Raw genomic sequence first — 22,177 nt, 5'->3', positions numbered from 1 at the left:
TCGGGTCTGCAGAGTCTGCCCCGGGGAGTCTGTGCCCAGGAGACAGCCTGACACGCACAGCAGCCTGATGCAGAAAACCAACAGTGCCCCGAGCATGACAGGGAAGCTTGCCCTGTGACCGGGACATCCAAGAGGGTGGATGGTGGGTGTCCTCCCCCAATGCAGCCACAGGAAAACGCCACAACGTGGTTCTCAGTCAAACGGGACTCTCAAAAGTGTTGCTTTTGATCAGTCGCACAAATGTAAAAGTTGGGCAGATGCAAGACTTCCATATGTATGTTCAGAGTAGCCTGAGAGGCTGGGGACAGAGCTGTGGAAGGAGGAGGGGAAGGCACCGTGTGGTTGGAGGGAACAGGGTGTGGGGGCCAAGGCTAATACTGTGACCCCACTGATGGGTACCTGGGTGCCCCTAGCATGGTCTAAGCGTTCTCTTGCATTCTGCGTCCTGACTACATGTGGCTGCTCATCGGAGACACAAACTCCAGGCACCAGGGGCTGGGACAGGGCTGTCCCCACAGCAATGTCCAGTGCTCAGGGCCAGGGGTATCCCACAGTGACAGTGGCTGTGCAGCTGCCCTGGACACCCTTTTCCCTCAGTGACACCCACAGCTAGAAACACGGCCACAAACACATGTGCTCTCCATGCATTTTAGTGAGGATCAGTGCCCAGTGCCTACTCCCTGGGCTGAGGGTGGGGGACAGCGCAGGGCAGGGAACAGGGACAGTGGAGGTGGACACCTGGGCAGGAAGCAGTGGTCTGGGTTCCCCACAGACCCAGGGATGGGCTCAGGGCTCCTCAGGGACGTACTGGCGGATCCAGTCCAGGTAGTAGGTGACACGGGTGTAGATGCCAGGCCGATTGGGCTGGGCACAGCCGTCGCCCCAGCTGACCACACCGGCCTGCATCCAGGTGCCATTGACCTTGCAGACCAGGGGCCCTCCGGAGTCACCCTGGGGAGGAAAGGGGCCAGCAGTGACTAGAGAGGCTGGGGTCAGGGGGAATGGGGACTTTGGGGAGGACAAGGACCCACCTGGCAAGAGTCCTTCTTCGTGTTCCCAGCACACATCATGTCGTCATGGACAATCTGGATGTTGTCTCCCGTGAACAGGTCAGTGTGGTATTTCGTGTCACAAACACTGTTTTCTACAATGGGGACCTTGACCTGCTGCAGGGGGTATGGTGGAGGTAGGGACTCTGGGGGCAAGAGGATAGCAATCGTTGTCAGTGGGGAGGTGGTCACTGCCCTGAGCATCTGTTGGGACCCTGTGCCCGAGACGGAACCCCAGAGCAGGGTCATGAGTGTGACTGGTCCCCACTCCCCTGTGCTCTCCACCTGTCCCTGACACTTACCTCCATTGTCCACATCACCCCAGCCTGTCACCCAGCATGGGGTCTCTGGAGGGAAGGTCTCTGAGGCAGGGGGCAGAGTGACCAGCTGGATGCTATCGGAAAGGCTCACAGGGTCCTTGAGCTCCAGCAGGGCAATGTCCGCCCCGTTCTGGGCTGTGTAGTAGTTGGGGTGCGGGATGATCCGGTTGATGGGCAGCAGCTTGTCCTGGTAATAGAGGTGCTGCTCCCGCAGCTGCACCCTCAGGACTGCGGGGTGCATGGTGTCCCTGGAGAGAGGGGGCACCTCCTCAGGGGGCTGAGCTGCCTCCTGGACACCCAGGAGCGAGGGTTGAGCCCCAGGTCCACCCCCACCCATCAGGCCCTTGAACACTCACGGTCCAACGCAGTGCGCAGCCGTCAGCACCCACTGGGGGTGGATGAGGGAGCCCCCGCAGAAGTGCATCCAGTACTGCTGTTTGAGTCTCAGGCTCACCTGCCAGGGCCACTTGCACTCAGGGGCCTCCTGCCCCCCCACGATGCCCACTCGCTCCAGGGCCTGGCCTGGGGCTGGGGCAGGAAGCACCCTCAGGACCGGACCCAGCCCGGCCCCTGGGATTTTGTGAATCTACCCACCCATCGTGGGGGCTGCGGGAATGGGGTGAGGGGCAGGGGCAGGGCTGGCCGGGATCGGGACTCACCAGGGGCCGTGTGGACCAGGCCCAGCAGGAGGGGCAGCGCCAGCACCAGCACCAGCAGATTCGGCATCTGGAAAGAGCAAGGAGGGGCCGCATGACGAGGCTGGGGGCTGGGCCAGGCTGGGGTCTGCCCCGTGTGGGGTGCCGATGAAGTCGAAAACCCTGGGATCAGGGGTCTGTTCAGGCCTGAGTTCTGAGGTCTTGCTGCTTTAGATCTGAGGGTCAGCTGCTAGTGCACTAACACCTAGATGGGGGGGTCTGGTGGGGGGTGCTTACCTCGGCTGGTCCCTGCTGCTTTGCGCCACGCACTCTCCCCTCCCCATTTATCCTTCCAGACCAGGAGGGGTCAGAGGAGGGGTGCTCAGTCCTCCAATCCAGAGTGGAGGAAGTGGATGATTCGGACCCAGGGCCCTGCCGCCCACTTCCTCCCCACGGTTTCCTTGGGTGATCCATCAGCGTCCGTGTCCGGGGGTTATCTGAACATCTCTGCTGATCACAGTGGTACTGCTGCTATCTGGGATCTGAGCCATCAGCAGAGATACAGGAGGATGGAAGTGATGGTGAGATAACGAGCAGCTGGTGCCAGCTTCCCTGGGACAGTCCCCCAGCAAGGCCCCAGCACCGCTGCCCTGACCTCCACAGCCAGGGCTGACAGCTCTCCCTGCCTGTTGATCCATCGCACCGCCTCTCTCTGTTGCGGGAGCCTCCCCGCTCACAGTGTCCTGGACCTCTTGCATCACCCCCCTGCATCCACGTGGCCCGTCCTGTGGCCTGAGAGAGCCTCAGCCTGCCCCCTCCCTGCCCAGACACCAGCCTGGCTCTGGGGCCCACCTGTCCCTGGCTGGCTCCAGCAGCAGCTGTCCCAGGTGACCACGTGCTTGGCCCCGTTCCTCTCCAGATTGGGTCAGCCGTTTGCCCTTGTGACCTCAGTTCTCTGATGAGGTCAAGAAAATGTATTCATTTGCAGTTTGTCCAGGGGTGTGAGGGATGCTGTTTCCAGCTCTCCATGTCTCTGAGCCGACTCAGTTCTGTATGGTGTGAGGCCGGGCCCAGGCCCAGGTTCTTCCGCAGAAGTATCTATCTAGTGTTCCAGCAGATTTGTTGAAAGGCCATTCTTTACTCGCTGAAGTCTCGTGTCATCTTTCTCAGAACTCAGTGGGTTTCATATAGGTCTTCTCCCGACCTCTCCTTCAGTTCCATTGTTCTTTCTCCTTGTAATGGCAGCACACTGTCTTGATCAATTTGCTGAGGACTTCTGTTGAATTGAAATGGGTATTGAATTTTGTAAAGTCATTTTTCTGTATATGTCAATCATTATTTTTTTTTAGTTTGTTAATATGATGAATTACATGGATTGCTTTTCCCATATTAAACCAATTTTGCATTTCTGGAATAAATCATACTTGACCATGATGTGGTACCCTTTCCATATCTTGAGGAATTCAATTTGCTAAAATTGGGTTATGGATTTTGGTGTCTCTTTATAGGAGCAGCATTGGTCTGCAGTTTTCTTACAATGTCTTCGGTTTTCTTATTCAAACTTCTCTTGGTCATGATGTCGTATCTGGATCTGTTATATATCTCTAGATTCAATTTGCTAATATTTTTTTGGAGGATTCTTGTGTCTATGTTGACGAAGGGTATTGGTATGTAGTTCCCCCGCCTTTTGTAGTGCCTTTGACTAATTTTGGTGTCAGGGTAATCCTGACCTTATAAAAATGAGTTTCCCTCCTTCCCTTTCTATTTTCTGAAATAGATTATGTAGATTTAGCATGATTTCTTCCTTAAATGTTTGATAAATTTACAAGGGAAATCATCTGGGTTTGAAATGACCACAAACTTGGTGGTATAACGACACATTTATTTTATGTGCTTAGGTCAGAGATATGACATGGATCTCACGGGGCTAAAATCCAGGTGTGGACAGGGCTGCATTCCTCCTGGAAGCTCCAGGAGAGAATCAGGTCCCTGGCCCTTTCCAGTGTCTAGAGGCCCCCCAAATTCCTCAGCTCCTGGCCCGTCCTCCGTCTCCAGAGGCAGCCACGAGCATCTCTCCGATGCTCCCAGCTCCCATCCTCACACCCCCTGGCCACAGCCGGGGAAGACTCTGTGATCTTAAGGACTCCTGTGAAGACGTTTGGTCCACCTGCTTAACCTTGGAAAATCTCACATCTCGGGGCCATCAGCTCAATCATGTCTGCAAAGGCTTTTTATACTCTGAGCTCTCTCGTCACAGGTGTAGGGGTTAGGCTGAGGGCATCTTGGAAGGGCCGTTCTGTTGCCTTCCTTGGGCACCGTGGGCTGCAGGTGGGGAGAGGAGCCCCCAATGCTGGAGACTAATTGAGGCCCAACAGATAAGGGCCCTGAACTCCCTTCCTGTGAGGACCTAGGGATGATAACTGGGTAGTCCAGCAGGCAGATGACCTGTGTCCATGCAGACCCACCCTGGCCCCTCAGACCGGGCAACATCAGGCCTCTGGGGCCTGGACAGGTGGTGTATTGTCACCCTTAGTCATCATCAGGGCGAATGTGAATACCCACTAGTGAGCCAAAGCTCTCGGCTGGGTGTTGGCGGGAAAGAGGTGAGTCGGTGCCCTGAGAAGCCTCGCCCTGGTGGATCATGAAGCAAACCCCTCCCCATGTCTCAGTCCCCCGTATCTAAAAGGGGATCACGGCCCCCCTCAGCCTGTGAGTTCATGCTAGGGGGCACAGGAAAGCCCCAGCCCCTCCCGGGGCCCCTTATCAGCTCAGGCATCAGGCTCCGGCAGGACAGAGGACGGTTAGGAAGGGCTGTCCCCGGCGGAACAGCTGGTGCTCTGCCATCTGATCTGTGGTGGAGATCACAGGACCCGGGGTAAGTGACGGGACAGGGACACTGGGGAGGGCGGGTTGGCACAGAAACGCTAGTCATGGCGTCTGAACTGTCTCTGCCAGGCTCAGTGGGCCTGGAACTGTAGTTCTGAAAAAACTTTTAATGTACTTTTTAATTTTAGAACAAACTTATACTCTGCACCTAGTTTCCTCTGTTATTATTATTATTATTATTATTAACAGCTGATAATAGTATGATTTATTTGTTAGAATTAATGACCCACCCTGTTTTATTTGGATGTCCTTATTTTTTTCCTAATTTTTTTTTCTGTCTTAGGATCCCATCCAGGCCCCATATGACATCTAATCGTCTCGTCACTTTTAGTCTTCTCTGGCTGTGACAGTTTCTCAGACTCCTGGCTCATCTTGAATATTTCCGGCCTCAGTCCTAGAATCAGCCATTTCTCCAAAGGACCTAGTTCTTTTTTTTTTTTTTTGGAGATGCTGTTGGAAACCTCAGTCTGGGCACTGGTGTGCAGGTTGCTCTTGAGGTGTCCTTGCCTCTAAGGCTTTCATCAGACAGAACAATACAATGTAGGCCCTGGCTGGATAGCTCAGTTGGTTGTGGGTTCGATCCCTGATCAGGGCTCATACAAGAATCAACCAACGAATGCATAAATAAGTGGAACAACAAATCGATGTTTCTCTCTCTATCTCCCTCTCTCTCTAAAAGCAATAAAAAAAAAATTAAAAAGCATGAAGAAATGTGTATGGACTAACTAGTGTGTAGACACATCTGTATAAATGTCATCATGTAGCCGTCTGTATCTATATTAAGTTAAACACAACTTCAAATTTGTGTCTCCCGTCCTAACCCATCAGCACAGGGATCGCTCTCACCTCCTCCCATGCTTGTCTGCAACCTCCCACCGAAAAGGGAGGACCCAGCGCCCAACGCCCTCCATCCACTGACTTCATTGCTCGCTTCCAGTGTACCTAACGGATTGTCACCCTGCGCCCCTGTGGGAATTAACTTTATTAACCAGACCACTACGCTGTATGTGTAAGGGGTTAAATGAAAAGAATTTCCTGTAAGGGCTCAGTCACAGAATTTCCTGTAAGGAGTTAAGGCACTGTAGATAACTAGAAGCTTAGTCCACAAACTTTAATTTTTACTTTGTTGCCTGAAAGACCAGAGAGTTCTCTTGCAGAAAGCTCCTGGATGCACCACAACCCCTGCTGTTCCAGAGGTAACAGCAAGGACGCTGGATAGACCTGAGCCAACATCAGGAGGACGTTCCAGGCAGGCTCTCCAGCGGACCCGTCTCGCACCTCCTGCACTGCTATGTGACTAACGGCCTGCTCTGTGATAAATCACTAACCTCCCCAAAATATACATACAGGCCAGCCAGCCAAGACCAGTAAGGCAGGCTTTGGATGTGCTGAGGCCCCCCGCCTTCTCAGGCGGCTGGCAGTTTGATTAAGGACACTCTTACACCACTCGGCTCTCATCTCCGTGATCGGCTCTGCAGTGATGGGCGACTCGAACCCCAGCTTGTTCCGGTAACATGTGTAGGCTCCGTGCTTTTAGTCTGACAGCGGCCACTCATTCCCAAGGGGCTGTAGGCCAGCACCTTCTGTCTGCACCCCCTCCAGGGAGCTTGTTTCTCACATTTGTAGTCCAGGCAGATGTTTGGTCACCTTCTGCATTTGTTTCTTTTTATCTCCAGGTGGTAGCCCTCTGCCAGAACGGACCATGGTGTGTTTCTGCATTTGCCTGTTGGGGGGTTCTGGTTGTTTCCTGTTTGGGCTGTTACAGAGAAAGCCGCTGGGCACATTACTGTCAGAGTCTGGGGTTACCTTGTACAAGGTTATTCCCTGCGCCTCCATGTTCAGCCCCAGTTGCTTCTCTAGGGGGTCCGGCTCCTGTCAGGGGCAGATGGCACTCAGACCCAGGATCCAGGTAAAGTTCTGCTGATTGCTCTGGGACAGAGCCAGAGAATACGCATATGTGCACACACACACCCACACACATGCACTCACATACATGCACTCACGCACACACTCACACAGGTGCATGCTCATGTATACATGAGCACTCGTGCACACTCACAGTGATAGGCATGAGCATACACACTCATTTGTGTGTGCACAGTATATAGACATGAACACACATGTACACATAAGCACACACATGCACAGTCATACACACACACACACACACCACTTCTATAGTCTATATTTATATTGAAACACAAGCTTTCTCTAATCCCAAACCAGAGTTTATTCCAGTTTCTCCCTTTTCATATTGGCCTGCCTTCCCTGGCATGTGAGACCTGGTTCCCATCCTTAACTCACTGGCTTTTCTGCTCAATTTCCTCCCCACAGTGGACTCTGACCCCCGCTTGGGCCAGCGTGTTGCCCAGCACCACCCCCAGCAGACACCTGACGTGCCCTGTCCAGGCTTTGGATTGTCAGCTTCAGAGGACAGGGAGGGAGAGGAAGGGAGAAGAGTGGGAAGAGCCTGGAACTCGAGCCTTTCTGGGGGGGTAGCAGTGTCCCTTCTAGTCTACAGTCTTCTGATGAGTGAGCAGGACGAGCATCTTGTCATGTGCTTCTTGGTCATTTGAACAGCTTCTCTGATAAACTATGGGCAAAAACTTGTCTACTTTTTAATGAAGGTGGATGTCTTCTTAGTTATAACAGTTCTTCCCTCCCTCCCTCCCTCTCTTCCTCCCTCCCTCCTTTCCTTCTTAAATTCAGATACATGTCCTTGGCCAGATACATTTATTGCAAATACTTTTGTCTCAGTGCGTGGATTGTACTTTTATCATTTTAACAATATCATTCAAAGTGTAGGTTTAAAAAGAACTTTTTTAGAGAGAGAGAGGCAGGGAGAGAGAGACAGGAACATTGAGCTGCTCCTATATGTGCCCTGATTGACACGTTCCACCCAACTGAACTATTCAGCCAGGGCTTAATTTTAAAAAAAATTATTGATAGGGCCTGACCTGTGGTGATATGGTGGATAAAGCATCGACCTGGAACGCTGAGGTCACTGGTTTGAAACCCTGGCTTGCCTGGTCAAGGTACATATGGGAGTTGATGCTTCCTGCTCCTCCCCCCTTCTCTCTCTCCTCTCTTAAATAAATAAATAAATAAATAAATAAATAAATAAATAAATAAATAAATAAATCTTATTGCTAGAGACAGAGGGACGAAGGGAGAGAGTGGGAAAGGAAGCTTTCACTTTTTCCACTCAGTTGTGCTTTCATTGGTTGCTTCCTATGTGTGCCCTGACCGGGATGGAACCCTCAACCCTCTGAACCAGCTGAGCTAACCAGCCAGGACTGAGTGTAAGCTTTACATTTTCATGCGGTCCTATTTATCAATTCTCTTTTGAATCCCCTCTGCCTTCCTCAAGGTTGTAAAGATTTTGTACTATGGTTTCTCCTAGATGCTTTATAATTAAAACAAATTTTTTTTAATTTTATTTATTTATTTTAGACACAGAGGAAGGGAAAGAGAGAAAGAGAAAATTGACTTGCTGTTTCACTTATTCAGGCATTCGTTGGTTTATTCTTGAACGTACCCTGACCAGGGACCGAAGCTGTGACCTCCCTGTTTCTTTGAGGGTGGCCCACAGACAAGGATGCCTCTTGGAGAAACAGGATGGGAAGGAATGGCTGACTACAGAGTCGGGACAGCACAATTGTCCCTTGGTGCAACCGTGCTTGAAGGCCTCCTGGGGGATCCCTGACCACCTGGCAGAGAGCAGTTAACTCCCAGCAACTGGAAGGGGAGCTGTCCAAGCTCCAATGATTAGCTGGGTGACAGAGAGAGGTATGCTCCAATGTCCACTTCCTAGTCCATGGAGAGCCGGGGAGCCCGGATACGCAGAGGGCGCTGGAAGGCACGTTATGGATACTAGAGCGCCTCTCCCGCCAGCCCAAACCAGGCTGGCTTAGACATCTCAGCCCCCAGAACCTAGGAAGCCAAGACCCATCAAAAGAGGAGGTGGTTGTCCTCTCTGCGGCTGCAATCCCACCCATGTGACCTGTGGATACCCAGATGGGTAGTTGGATAGTAAGGGCCTATGTCACATGGTAGCCTTTGTCTGACTTATCCACTTCCTGCACTCTGGATTGGAGGACTGAGCACCCTTCCTCTGACCCCTCCTGGTCTGGAAGGATAAATGGGGAGGAGAGAGTGCGTGGCGCAAAGCAGCAGGAACCAGCTGAGGTAAGCACCCCACACCAGACCCCTAAACTAGGGGTTAGTGCACTAGCAGCTGACCCTCAGATCTAGCAGCAAGACCTCAGACTTCCAAGCCTAAACGGACCCCAGATCCAGGGGTTTCCAACTCCATCGGCACCCCACACGGGGCAGACCCCAGCCTGGCCCAGCCCCCAGCCTCGTCATGCGGCCCCTCCTTGCTCCTTCCAGATGCCGAATCTGCTGGTGCTGGTGCTGGCGCTGCCCCTCCTACTGGGCCTGGTCCACACGGCCCCTGGTGAGTCCCGACCCCGGCCAGCCCTGCCCCTGCCCCTCACCCCATTCCCGCAGCCCCCACGATGGGTGGGTAGATTCACAGAAGCCCAGAGGCCGGGCTGGGTCCGGTCTTGACAGTGCTTCCTACCCCAGCCCCAGGCCAGGCCCTGGAGCGAGTGGGCATCGTGGGGGGGCAGGAGGCCCCTGAGTGCAAGTGGCCCTGGCAGGTAAGCCTGAGACTCAAACAGCAGTACTGGATGCACTACTGCGGGGGCTCCCTCATCCACCCCCAGTGGGTGCTGACGGCTGCGCACTGCGTTGGACCGTGAGTGTTCAAGGGCCTGATGGGTGGGGGTGGACCTGGGGCTCAACCCTCGCTCCTGGGTGTCCAGGAGGCAGCTCAGCCCCCTGAGGAAGTGTCCCCTCTCTCCAGGAAAACTATGAATTCTGCAATCCTGAGGGTGCAGCTGCGGGAGCAGCACCTCTATTACCAGGACAAGCTGCTGCCCATCAACCGGATCATCCCGCACCCCAACTACTACACAGCCCAGAACGGGGCGGACATCGCCCTGCTGGAGCTCAAGGACCCTGTAAGCCTTTCCGATAGCATCCAGCTGGTCACTCTGCCCCCTGCCTCAGAGACCTTCCCTCCAGAGACCCCATGCTGGGTGACAGGCTGGGGTGATGTGGACAATGGAGGTAAGTGTCAGGGACAGGTGGAGAGCACGGGGGAGTGGGGACCGGTCACACTCATGACCCTGCTCTGGGGTTCCGTCTCGGGCACAGGGTCCCAACAGATGCTCAGGGCAGTGACCACCTCCCCACTGACAACGATTGCTATCCTCTCACCCCCAGAGTCCCTACCTCCACCATACCCCCTGCAGCAGGTCAAGGTCCCCATTGTAGAAAACAGTGTTTGTGACACGAAATACCACACTGACCTGTTCACGGGAGACAACATCCAGATTGTCCATGACGACATGATGTGTGCTGGGAACACGAAGAAGGACTCTTGCCAGGTGGGTCCTTGTCCTCCCCAAAGTCCCCATTCCCCCTGACCCCAGCCTCTCTAGTCACTGCTGGCCCCTTTCCTCCCCAGGGTGACTCCGGAGGGCCCCTGGTCTGCAAGGTCAATGGCACCTGGATGCAGGCCGGTGTGGTCAGCTGGGGCGAAGGCTGTGCCCAGCCCAATCGGCCTGGCATCTACACCCGTGTCACCTACTACCTGGACTGGATCCGCCAGTATGTCCCTGAGGAGCCCTGAGCCCATCCCTGGGTCTGTGGGGAACCCAGACCACTGCTTCCTGCCCAGGTGTCCACCTCCACTGTCCCTGTTCCCTGCCCTGCGCTGTCCCCCACCCTCAGCCCAGGGAGTAGGCACTGGGCACTGATCCTCACTAAAATGCATGGAGAGCACACGTGTTTGTGGCCGTGTTTCTAGCTGTGGGTGTCACTGAGGGGAAAGGGTGTCCAGGGCAGCCACACAGCCACTGTCACTGTGGGATCCCCCTGGCCCTGAGCACTGGACATTGCTGTGGGAACAGCCCGTCCCAGCCCCTGATGCCTGTGTCTCCGGTGAGCAGCCACATGTAGTCAGGACGCAGAATGCAAGAGAACGCTTAGACCATGCTAGGGGCACCCAGGTACCCATCAGTGGGGTCACAGTATTAGCCTTGGCCCCCACACCCTGTTCCCTCCAACCACACAGTGCCTTCCCCTCCTCCTTCCACAGCTCTGTCCCCAGCCTCTCAGGCTACTCTGAACATACATATGGAAGTCATGCATCTGCCCAACTTTTACATTTGTGCGACTGATCAAAAGCAACACTCTTGAGAGTCCCGTTTGACTGAGAACCACGTTGTGGCGTTTTCCTGTGGCTGCATTGGGGGTGGGCACCCACCATCCACCCTCTTGGACGTCCCGGTCACAGGGCAAGCTTCCCTGTCACGCTCGGGGCACTGTTGGTTTTCTGCATCAGGCTGCTGTGCGTGTCAGGCTGTCTCCTGGGCACAGACTCCCCGGGGCAGACTGCAGACCCGACTGGGAAGGGCCTCTGCCCCCACTCGCCCTGAGCTCTCCCTGCTGTGGCCAGTGGGGCGACCCCCTTGGATTGCTAACCTTATACAAGCACATTGACACCTTTCTAAATGCTGGTTGTGCTGGGGGACGCTGAGGGACAAGAAGCCACAGGCTCCTCTGGGTGGGGGTGGTGTAAGGAAGGTAGGTGGGCGGGGCCTGAAGCTGAGATTCCCCAGACCCGGGAGCTGGGAAGATGCTGGTGTCCCCGGCCCCCCTTGGTCTGGCCCTGGGATCTCAAGGAACTCAGCCAGTGATAAGTGACAGACACGTGTTGGCTTATGGGAGGTGGGTATCAAGCTGGCCTTCCGTTGGGCCAGTGGGGCTGTGAGGGAGACAGCCCACCCCCTGTGCCCTCAGAGGTCCTCCTGAGGAGCCCCCATGCAGGCCCATGTCCCCTGGGCTGCTGGCGACCCGTCCGCACAGGGACAGGAGAGGGGGGCACTCTGGGGTATGACACCCTTCCGTGTTCTCCTGTGATACGGGCACAGAAGCGAATCCAGACACAGTGTCATGGAAGGGACCATGGAGATGGTGCCGAGACTTTGGCTCGAGAGCAGGACTGGAGCCCTGGGGATGTGGAGGGTTCTGCGTGGAGCCACGGTGGGGGAAGGGGTTCTCAATGCTGTAGGTGAATGGGGGGGAACAGGTGAGGGCATCTCCCCTCCTGCGGGACCCAGGAAGGCACTGGGAGCCCGGGAGGCAGAGATCCGGGGCTCCTCTGGACTTGCCCCCACCCCACACTCTGGGTGCCATCAGGCCTTCTAGAACCTGCGAGTGCTGGCATGGGCTCCAACACCGCTCCTGAGCTGGAAAGCGCAGTCCCCCTTCCCCAGGGCGCCTCCCAGCGGTGTGACCTTCACAGCTTCAGCACAGACCCCACTCACAGAGGCGGTGCCACTGTCAGCCCTCTTCATCACCAGAGCGAACGTGGCTCTCATTTCTGAGCAAGGCTCTGGGTTGGGTGCTGGCTGGACGGAGACAAGTCCATCCAAGGTGCTCCGTTCTGATGGTTCAGTCTCCCCACATCTAAGAGAGGACTCTCCCATCGGGCCATGTTATGGAGCTAGGAAGGGAGTGGGGGCCAGCAGAAAAGCCCCAGCCCCTCCCAGGGCCCCTAATCAGCTCAGTCATCAGGCTCCGGCAGGACAGAGGACGGTTAGAAAGGGCTGTCCCGGGCTGGGCAGCTGCTGCTGTGCCCGTCTGATGTGTGGTAGAGACCTGTGGGTTCTGTGTTGGAGACCATGGGACCAGGCATGGGTCAGAGGACAGGGACATTGGGGAGGGCAGTTGGGGAGAGTCAAGTTACAGGGCCTGAGCTGTCTCTGCTGGGCTCAGTCTGGGCCGTGAGCTGGGACCCGTCTGAGGAACCCTCAAGACCAGGCTCTTGGAGGACTGAGGAGAGGGGCCAATGTGCCCAGAGGAACTAGGGAGAGCTTCCTGGAGGGGCAGCACCTTGGCCTAGGTGAGGAGAGAAGGCTCAGGTTTGCAGCCATGATGTCTGACGCTGGGACTGGTCCTGCTATGGTCCTACTGTGTGCGCCTGAGACAGCTGCTAGCTGCCTGGACTGTTGGGTCCACGTGGGGCGAAGGGAGGTGATAAACCCTCCTATCGGGGTGTGCAGAAGGAACAGGGAGGCTGTGATACAGTCTGGGTCTCAGCTCCTCCTCCACCTGCCCTCACTCCTCCATCTTCCCTGACCCCTTCCCAGCTGGTGCGTGCAGCGATATTGGTTGCAAAGGGATGGTGAAATATTGTGTCATTTTCCTATGGTAGTGGTTACATGACTGCATGCATTTGTGCAACTCAAACTGTGGGCTCAAAATGGGAGAAATTTAATTTGTGTATCTGTAAGATACACCTCAATAAAACTGATTCAAAATAATTTTTTTAATTATGGAGATGTTCTCCTAAAGATATTTGTCTTGACATATCGGGGCACCAATCCATTTTTCTCCCAGAAAAACAGTAATTTACTGTGGCTAAGCTTAGGAGCACGCAGACCTTCAGCTAATAAGTATTGATGAAGCCTGCAGTTGCTCTTTCCAGCTGTGTGATCCCAGGCCAGCGAGCAGACCTTCCTGAAGCTCACAGCAGATTTCATCTATAAAAGAGGTGCTCCTTGGGAGTGTGGCAGGTGACAGATGGCTGTCTGCGTACACAGGTCTGGAGTGCTGGGAGTCGCTCAAACTGGTGGCTCCCCCTCTCCCTTCCTAATTTCTGGACTGTTACTCCTAGGCTGGCCTCCTGCAACCATGGCTCACCCAGGAAAAAACCCTCCAGGGTGCCTCAGTCACCTGCACTGTGCCCTCTGGCTTGCTCCTGGGCCCCGCCCAGCCCACCTCCACCAGCCCTGCTCATTCCCCTTCCTCCCAACCCTCGTCCGCCCCTCCAGGGTGCCTCAGTCACCTGCACTGTGCCCTCTAGCTTGCTCCTGGGCCCCGCCCAGCCCACCTCCACCAGCCCTGCTCATTCCCCTTCCTCCCAACCCTCGTCCCTTCAAACAGCAGTTTGCTCCCGAAGGCGGGTGTGGCTGAGATCCTGGGAGATGCCTCATGTGCCCCAAGCCTCCATACGGTGCCTACGCTTGCACCCCAATCAAGAGAGGTGACCTAAGTGACAACAGCAGCAATGTCTCAGGCAAGGGGGAGCCTGCCCCCCCATGATGCCCACTCGCTCCAGGGCCTGCCTGGGGCTGGGGCAGGAAGCACCCCCAGGACCAGACCCAGCCCGGCCTCTGGGTTTCTGTGAATCTACTCATCCATCCTGGGGGCTGCGGGAATGGCGTGAGGGGCAGGGGCAGGGCTGGCCGGGGTCGGGACTCACCAGGGGCCGTGTGGACCAGGCCCAGCAGGAGGGGCAGCGCCAGCACCAGCACCAGCAGATTCGGCATCTGGAAGGAGCAAGGAGGGGCCGCTGTTAGGTTGGCCGAAGGAGGGACGCACAAGGCCCAATGAGTATTATAAAAAGTTTATTTATGCATCTGCAAAACAGACAGGCTGAGACCCTGGCGGCATCAGCAGAGAGCGGCAGGAAGGGTTGTTAGATGTAGGGTTTGCTGCGGGCCTTTGCTGGCATGGGGTCGGTGCACCTGGACATGCTCAGATCAGCATATCCTGCTTTATGACCTTCATCACAGACTGTCTTCTTTTCCTAACCCTCAGACCCCTCCCAAAGGCCTTGTCCCAAGGACACTTCCCAGAGCCTTCCCAGGGGATAGAAGCCCTTTGCCCCTCCTCAGGAAAGAAAGCCCTGTGGCTCTACCTTGTGGCCATGCCTGCAGACACAGCTCCAGGCTCAGGTTTGTCTAGCCCCAGCCCTTCCACAACACAAGTTCCTAGGTCTCTTTTCCCTCCCTTGGAGGCTCTGGCCCCTGAATTGCTCAGATCCTCTTTTTTTTTTTAAAGTAAGAGGAGAGAAGATAGTGAGACAGACTCTCGATTGCGCCCCAACTGGGATACACTCAGCAACCCCTGTTTGGGGCTGATGCTAGAATCAACTGAGCTATTTTTAGTACCTGAGGCTGCCACTGGGACCAACCGAGCTATCCTCAGTGCCCGTGACAGATGCTCTAACCAATCAGTCCACTGGCTGCGGGAGGGGAAGAGGGAGAGAAGAGGGAGAAGGCAGGGGAGAGAAGCAGATGGTCACTTCTCATGTGTGACCTGATCAGGAATCGAACCTGGGACATGCATACACCAGGCTAACCAGCCAGGGCCAAACCTTCATTCTTAATTCTGAAAACACTATCTGACTACACCCCTCACCACTGGAGAAAAGCCCTTTCACTGGCTACGAAGGGATTTACAATCCCACGGAACCCAGTGGCGAGGCGAAAACACCAACACCCCTCCTGTCAGGCAGGGGATGAACTAGTTATACATATATGTGGAGCCTGACCAGGCGGTGGCGCAATGGATAGAGCCTCGGACTGGGATGCAGAGGACCCAGGTTAGAGACCCCGAGGTCACCAGCTTGAGCGCGGGCTAATCTGGTTTGAGCAAAAGCCCATCAGCTTGAACCCAAGGTCACTGGCTTCAGCAAGGGGTTACTCGGTCTGCTGAAGGCCCGCGGTCAAGGCACATGTGAGAAAGCAATCAATGAACAACTAAGGTGTTGCAACGTGCAATGAAAAACTAAAGATTGATGCTTCTCATCTCTCTCTGTTCCTGTCTGTCTGTCCCTGTCTATCCCTCTCTCTGACTCACTCTCTGTCTCTGTAAAAAATAAATAAATAAATAAATAAATTTTTAAAAAATTACATATATGTGGATCACCTGGCAGCCACCGAGCAACATGGCCCCACTGACGGGGTAATCACTTAGGCAGAACACCAAGAGGGGCAGCACCAGGCTGTGCTTCTGCCAGGCCCCCTCACTCCCTGGGCAGAGCAGACCCCCAAGGAGGACCCATCTGCATCGTGGTGCCTTGCAGCTGAGTCTCAGGTCTCATTTTCCCAGATATAGGATTTCCTGGAGAAGTCCTGGCTCCCAGGAAACCCAGACTTCTGTCCTGGGCACATGGGGGAAGCAGCTCCCGATCCGCCCACCCTGGAGCTTCCATTCTCCCTAACTCTAGAGTCCAGGCCTTCCCCCAGGCACCCGAGTCAGTCAGCGGAAGGAAGGACTGTTTTCACCCTGGCCTCAGGCGCCAGGCGTCTCCATCACTAAAGGATCTCAAAGGCTGCCACCACATTTTAGAAATCAGCTTCCCGGGACCAACCTGTCTCCGAAGGGTGTAGAGTCCCCTCACTCACGGTACAGGGCTGCATCAGGCTCCAAAGGCTCTTGTGGGTCCTGACCCCAACCTGCAGGGGCCGTGCACCAACAATCCCTCAAAATCTTAATTCAGCTGAAACAACGCACAGCACTGCCTGGGGGAAGGAAGGGGATTTACAGCTGAGTTCTCACTTCCTAGATTTGAAACGGGAGCTTTTCTGGTCCACTGTAACCCTGGTCCCACCCATCAGAAGAGATGAGCTTTGCAGAGGACCGAGATGATACAGCATGGTTCTCTTCCAGCAGGGGGCGCCAACACCAGGAGAATGGCCGAGGACTTGGGATGGGAAGGAGGGGAAAACTAGGCTTGTTCCTGGCCCGCTGAAGGTTCTCCCAGCTCAGGAGAAGCTCAGAATGAGAGACTGAGGTTCCTTCTGCGTTGGAGCAGGTGAACTATTTCACCCCTAGAGGGAGACTGTATACTTTATGCGGTCCAAGAAGTTGATCAAATTGAAGAATGAGGATTAGGCGCGCCAGGTCAGAAAGCGCAGTAATCACAATGGAAAAACAATACTTTCTGCTTTCATGCTGTCAAGACAAGTCATTCAAAACATCAGTTACACACTGACTGCGATTGAAGGAAGAAGGATGACGGTCTGATGCCACGCAGGTCTGGGAGCAGTCCTCCAGGCCGTGATTTCAGACCCCAGGCAGAAAACTCGTCCCCTACCCCAGCCAATAGAACCCACCCATGTTGCCTTCTTCCATGCTGCAGTCATAGTTGGCTATTATTTCTCACACCATCCGCTGTTCAGACCCTGGGTACCCACACTAGGAACATCCCACCCACCCGCTGCTTTGGCCACACCCACATATAGGTACACTCTGTCAAGAGCCTGTTTTACTTATTTATTTATTTTTTAGTTAAACCAACAGCTTTATTGAAAGATGAGGACAGCGGAGCGCCCTTAGCTCCCAGGTCCTGGAGGCATCGGCCTCAGGTTTGGAGCGTCCTGGCATCCTGCAGCCCGAGAAGGCGTGGAGTCCTCAGCGCGGGCATTTACAGAAACGCCATGGTCACACATTCTGGGGCCGCAGACGCGTACGCGCAAGCAGAGCTCGGCGGGAGTGACCCCCCACTCCCCAGCCTGTTTTCTTGGCAATTTAATGAGCTACAGAGAATGCGTATGAGGCAGGGGCTCTGGAATGCTCCCTGCAACCCCACTTCAGGGCTCGGGGCTCCTCTCCCTTTCACCTCTCGGGGAGAGACAGGGTACTGAAGGGGCTGGGTGGGGGACAGGAGAGTCTCAGAGCGGGGATGGAGGAAAATGCCCGGTGCAGTTAATAGCTGACGTTGGGGAAGGAGCATGAGGGTCCCACAAACACCCTGGGGGGCCTGTCTTCATCTCATGTGGGCAGAATCCTTGTCCTTGCCCCAGGCTCAGGGAGAGTGGGGGGAAATATTTTTGGGTCCACGACAAGAAGGATGTCACTCGGGCATAGACTCCAGGAAAGCCGGGAGTCCGCAGCTTTTCGCCCAGCGCACCACCCCTACCTGGAGCCAGGTGGCCTTCCATTGACAGACCAGAGGGCCCCCAGAGTCACCCTGCAGGGAAAAGGAGACAGATGGTCAGTACTCAGGGTCCCTGCAGGCAGGAGCAGTGCAGGGAGGCCACAGTCGGGTGGCTCACCTGGCAGGAGTCCCGGCCCTGGCGACCCGCACACAGCATGTCGTTCTTGATCGACATGTTGATCTTGCCGAATTGCTGCTTACACAACTCATTCCCCGCGATGGGGACCTCCACCTCCTGCAGACTGGGGGGCTCGGGCAGCTGCACTGTGAGGAGAAGCTAAGTTCTCCTGTGGTCCTGAGGGGGCCTACAGTCACAGGTCATGGGTTCGAGAACCAGCGCTGAGCCCCAGCGCCCCCCGGGGGCCCCAACTCTCTGGGATTCATTCCAGGCTAATAGGCTGATAATCTTTAGGCTGACACTGTGGGCGCCAAGCTCCAAAAAGAAACAGGAAAATTTTTTTTTTTTACCTACAAAAAATTTTTATTGGGAAAAATCATAGCAAGTGTTTTCTCCCAAGAAATGTGGAGTGGGTAGACCTAGTATCAAATTTGATTTTGCTTATTTAATAGTGAATCCTTGAGCAAGTCGCTCCAGCTTTCTCTCCTTGTTTTCCATCCCACCATCAAGACTGTAGGGATAATGGGACCCACAACAAGGGGAGACTCACGTAAGGGCACACATGGGGCCTGGTGCAGAGGGAGGGCAAAGAAACGCCCATGGCCTGGCCTTGCTCTCGCTACTCTGGTTTCAGCTCCTTTACAGAGTCCTCTCGAGCCATCTGCCTCCTGCAGCCAAGGAAGACCCGGAGGGAGCCCAGCCGGGGCCTCATCTGTACAGCAGGGCCCTACTGAGTCAGCCCCTGGGCCTCCTCTTCTCACTCCAACTCATTGGGATTCTTACCTGAGGGTCTAATATTGCCCCAGCTGGTCACCCAGCATTTTGAGCCTGAGGGGACCATGAATGATGCTGGCGGGAGGGTGATCCACTTGACTAGGTTAGACTGTGTCACAGGGTCCTTCAGTTTGAGAAGTGTCACATCCGCCCCACCATTTCCTTTCAGTGTAAGGTCATACTTGGGATGGCGGATGACCATAGCCACCGCCCTGTTGACCGAGGGTCTCACTTGTCCTACTAGGACCTTAAAGTGCTGAACCTCTGGCTTTTTCCTGGGGGACAGAAAACCAGAAGTTTCTAAGAGACTGCAGCAGAAGAGCAGGAAGTAAGCTGCCCGCTCAGAGCCCAGGAGCCTCCCCTCTGTGGTGGGCAAGGGAACTCTAATAAGCTGACTCCTGGTGGGAGAACTGCAGCCACCCAGCCCGGAACTGCTCGCAACACATATCCGGTCCCCCTGACCATGTCCACCACACCTCGGGCGCTGGCAGGATCGGATCTTACCCTGGAATACAGTGGGCAGCTGTCAGCACCCACTGGGGGTGGATGAGTGAGCCCCCACAGGAGAGCTCCCACATGTTTGTTGTTAGGTTCTTGACCCACAGGCTCACCTGCTATAGCCACTTTCCAGCGGGGGCATCATGACCCCCTATGATGCCCACCAGTTTAGCGCCTGGCCCGGTATCTGGGGAAGCAAAGGAGGAGCCATCATGGACCCAGGCATCCCTGCCCAGAACTCAGCACAACTCTTACATTCAGTCCCTCCCCATATGAGGGCCACTCTTATATGGGGATCACCACCAAATCCCAGGGCTGGCCTCTGAGAGACCAGGTCAGGGCTTTGGATACAGGGCAGGCTTGGGGGTCAGGACACACCTGAGGTCACAGGCAAAGAGCCCCCCAGGCAGGGGAGAGTCAGGAGCAGCAGCCACGGCATCTGCAGGGGAAGAGAGGAGAGCCAGGGTGAAGAGATCCGGGAAAGGGACCCTGGGGATCGGGAATGGAGAAGGCGGGGGTTTGAGCAGCATCCTCACCACGCCAGGTGTCTCTGCATCCCGCTCCTGTCCCCTCTGAGCCCCTTTATACTCCCTACCCAGGAACTGAGCAGAGGGGAAGCCTGCCCTCCTTTGGGGTAGGGCACAGGAGGAGGCAGGGCTTATCCCTTCATTGGGACCAGTGGTGACCAAGAGGCCATCTATCAAACAAGAAATATTGAATGTCTTCTCTGAACCCAGCAGAGAACTTACTGTTGGAGACATATCAGTAGTGAGATAGATAGTATGCCTATGGGAAATAATAAAATAAGATGCTCTGGCCTGACCAGGCGATGGCACAATGGGTAGAGTATCAGACTGGGATGCAGAGAAACCCCAAGGTCTCCAGCTTGAGCATGAGCTCACCAGCTTAAGAGAGGGTTCACTGACTTGAGCATGGGATCATAGACATGACCCCATGGTCGCTGGCTTGAGCCCAAAGGTTGCTGGTCTGAAGCCCAAGGTCACTGGCCTGAGCCCAAGGTCACTGGCTTAAGCAAAAGGTCGCTCGCTCTGTTAGAGCCCCTCATCCCCAGTCAAGGCACATATGAGAAAGCAATCAATGAACAACTAAGGTGCCCCAGTGAAGAATTGATGCTTCCATCTCTCTCCCTTTCTGCCTGTCTGTCTTTATCTGTCCCTCTCTCTGTCTCTCTCTCTCTGTCTCTGTCACAAAAAATAATAATAAAAAAATAAAGTAAGATGCTCTGAAACAAATCAAACAGAGTAAGAGTGTAAACAGAATAGGGGGCTTTGCGCCTGAGCCAAGAGCTGGGTGATAGCAGAGCTTCCAAAGCTCCCCTTCTTCCTTTGAGGCCTTCCTTGTCCTCATGAACGGACAGACTCGCTGGACCTGGAGGCAAAGTTTGCAACAACACCCAGAGCTAGAGGAGACGGGAAGGATCCTTCCCTGGAGCCGCTGGAGGAAGCGGGGGCCCTGCTGACGCCTGGTTTTAGACCTCTGGCTTTCAACACTGTGACAGAATACGTTTCTGCTGTGTGAAGGGCCAGCAGTTGGTATTTGTTAGAGCCGCCCCAGGACACTCATGCACACTTGCTCAACTGTCCTAATATATCATATGCATGATCAGACTTTGTCAACACGCAGAGCCAAGGATGAGAGAGGTGCCAGGTTAATGCTAGCTTTCATCACCTCTCCTCACACCCAAGGGGTGACTTCTGCACGTTCCCCAGGGCCCCCGAGCCGTCCCTGAGGGTGCCGGGAGCTCACCTTCCCTCTCAGGCCGTCTGCTTTCTGAGTGGAGGGGCTTTGTCCTCCAACTCCAGCCCTAGGCAGAGGCCGGCCACCCAGCCAGGGACAGACTTTTCTGCCCTTTGACATTCTGAGAATCATTCCCCGCCAAGCGTGGAATCAGACTGGACAATGGTTTGAGAGGAGAAGCCAGAGGAGCGGGAGGCGCCCCCACACTCCTGAGCCCCTGCCCGTCCCCAGCGAGCCAGGCAAGGAAGCCATCTAAGGATGCTTTGCAGCGCTCAGCCGAGCTCAGGTCTCTAGAAACCCATCATTCCTTCTTGAGGCCAGAGTCACTGTCATCCTCGCCGAGATTTCCGTTGCTCCGTGGACACCCAGAATCCTCAGGAGACACTCAGGAGCTCTACAGGAAACCAGCACAATCCAGCAGAGCCAGGGGGTCCCATCAGGGAGGGAGGAGTGAGCCTCCAGGAAGGGAGAAGCTGGGCTCACAGACCCAGAAAGTTCTGCAGGCCCAGGGGGCAAGACCTGGGGGTGGTAAGCGGGAGACTTCCTGCCCGCCCCCACCACTGGTCTGGACAGAGCCCTCATCTTCACCACCCTCAGTAGTGGATGTGGGTTCAGGGCTGGTTCCCAGAGCCTAGATGACAGAAAGACAAGTCACGGAGGTGTCAGAAAGAAGCCACAGGCCTCAACGTCCAGCCTGATGCTGGACCCAGACTTCCCATCCCGCAGCCTCAGGCTGGGTTATAACCAGCTGGGCCAGACCCGGGGACTGAGATAGCATTTGAGCATTATAAGCAGATCTACCAGAAACAGAAAAAAGAAGTTCGAAGGTCTCGGGGGAAACCCTCATGACTATCACTGGCAGATAATACGACCTTCTTCCCTAAAAAAGCCAAAAACCTCAACTGAAAAGGTTTTAAGATTAAGTTTCCCAAGGTGTCTAGATGGAAGATAAATGTTTTAAACACACAGAAGGAGAGAAAGACAAAGAAACTCATTTTATTTTAAATTTCAGTAATAACTAATGAGATGCCATATGGTAAAGACTCAATTCACAGCAGCGTCCATACGTTCCTACTGAGAGTAGCTGAGAACAACCTTCACAAGGAATGTTCTGGAGTCTGTGACAAGTACAAAACTTCTCTGAGAAGGAAAATAACAAGAAATAAAATGTCATTCAATGTTGCTGAAAAGAGACGCTATCCTCAAATAGCAACTCTTATAAAATACGAACTGCAGGCAATTCTGACCGTTCTAATGAGCATTCAAAGTGATCCCCAAGTTCGTCTGGAGGAAAATACAGGTGGGGTGTCCCAGGAAGCCACAAGGGCAGAGCA

General features: G+C 54.7%; 2 protein-coding genes, 1 long non-coding RNA gene and 1 pseudogene across 3 annotated transcripts; 1 reads left to right on the top strand and 3 right to left on the bottom strand.

Moving 5' to 3' along the window:
* Positions 1–632: 632 nt before the first annotated feature.
* Positions 633–2,343, bottom strand: LOC136336562 (tryptase beta-2-like). Its single transcript, XM_066278346.1, has 6 exons — positions 2,302–2,343; positions 2,029–2,095; positions 1,726–1,897; positions 1,352–1,617; positions 1,032–1,195; positions 633–951 (listed from the first exon to the last, which is right to left on the bottom strand). Exons 2-6 carry the CDS (start codon positions 2,093–2,095, stop codon positions 787–789), a joined length of 834 nt encoding a protein of 277 aa, XP_066134443.1. The 5' UTR covers positions 2,302–2,343; the 3' UTR covers positions 633–786.
* Positions 2,344–9,050: 6,707 nt separating this feature from the next.
* LOC136336561 (tryptase beta-2-like) lies at positions 9,051–10,745 on the top strand. The gene is made up of 6 exons (XM_066278345.1): positions 9,051–9,078; positions 9,283–9,349; positions 9,481–9,652; positions 9,761–10,026; positions 10,183–10,346; positions 10,427–10,745. Exons 2-6 carry the CDS (start codon positions 9,283–9,285, stop codon positions 10,589–10,591), a joined length of 834 nt encoding a protein of 277 aa, XP_066134442.1. The 5' UTR covers positions 9,051–9,078; the 3' UTR covers positions 10,592–10,745.
* Positions 10,746–13,385: 2,640 nt separating this feature from the next.
* LOC136333942 (uncharacterized) lies at positions 13,386–16,256 on the bottom strand. Its single transcript, XR_010731110.1, has 3 exons — positions 16,127–16,256; positions 14,231–14,297; positions 13,386–13,508 (listed from the first exon to the last, which is right to left on the bottom strand). It is a non-coding gene; the product is annotated as an uncharacterized lncRNA (long non-coding RNA).
* A 978-nt stretch (positions 16,257–17,234) lies between these two features.
* LOC136336560 (mastin-like) lies at positions 17,235–19,257 on the bottom strand (annotated as a pseudogene).
* Positions 19,258–22,177: the final 2,920 nt, after the last annotated feature.

The sequence above is a fragment of the Saccopteryx bilineata genome, chromosome 4 (genome assembly GCF_036850765.1).
Source record: "Saccopteryx bilineata isolate mSacBil1 chromosome 4, mSacBil1_pri_phased_curated, whole genome shotgun sequence".
Taxonomy (NCBI): Eukaryota; Metazoa; Chordata; class Mammalia; order Chiroptera; family Emballonuridae; genus Saccopteryx; species Saccopteryx bilineata.
This window is presented reverse-complemented; position numbering and strand designations above follow the sequence as displayed.

Bases quoted from the DNA above. Each gene is read 5' to 3' on its own strand.
- LOC136336562 (XM_066278346.1), bottom strand. From the start codon at position 2,095: ATGCCGAATCTGCTGGTGCTGGTGCTGGCGCTGCCCCTCCTGCTGGGC. The intron at 1,898-2,028 runs GTGAGTCCCGAT...TTCCTGCCCCAG, and splicing joins CCTGGTCCACACGGCCCCTG to CCCCAGGCCAGGCCCTGGAG. The intron at 1,618-1,725 runs GTGAGTGTTCAA...CCCTCTCTCCAG, and splicing joins GCTGCGCACTGCGTTGGACC to GGACACCATGCACCCCGCAG.
- LOC136336561 (XM_066278345.1), top strand. From the start codon at position 9,283: ATGCCGAATCTGCTGGTGCTGGTGCTGGCGCTGCCCCTCCTACTGGGC. The intron at 10,027-10,182 runs GTAAGTGTCAGG...TCTCACCCCCAG, and splicing joins GGGTGATGTGGACAATGGAG to AGTCCCTACCTCCACCATAC. The intron at 10,347-10,426 runs GTGGGTCCTTGT...TTTCCTCCCCAG, and splicing joins CGAAGAAGGACTCTTGCCAG to GGTGACTCCGGAGGGCCCCT.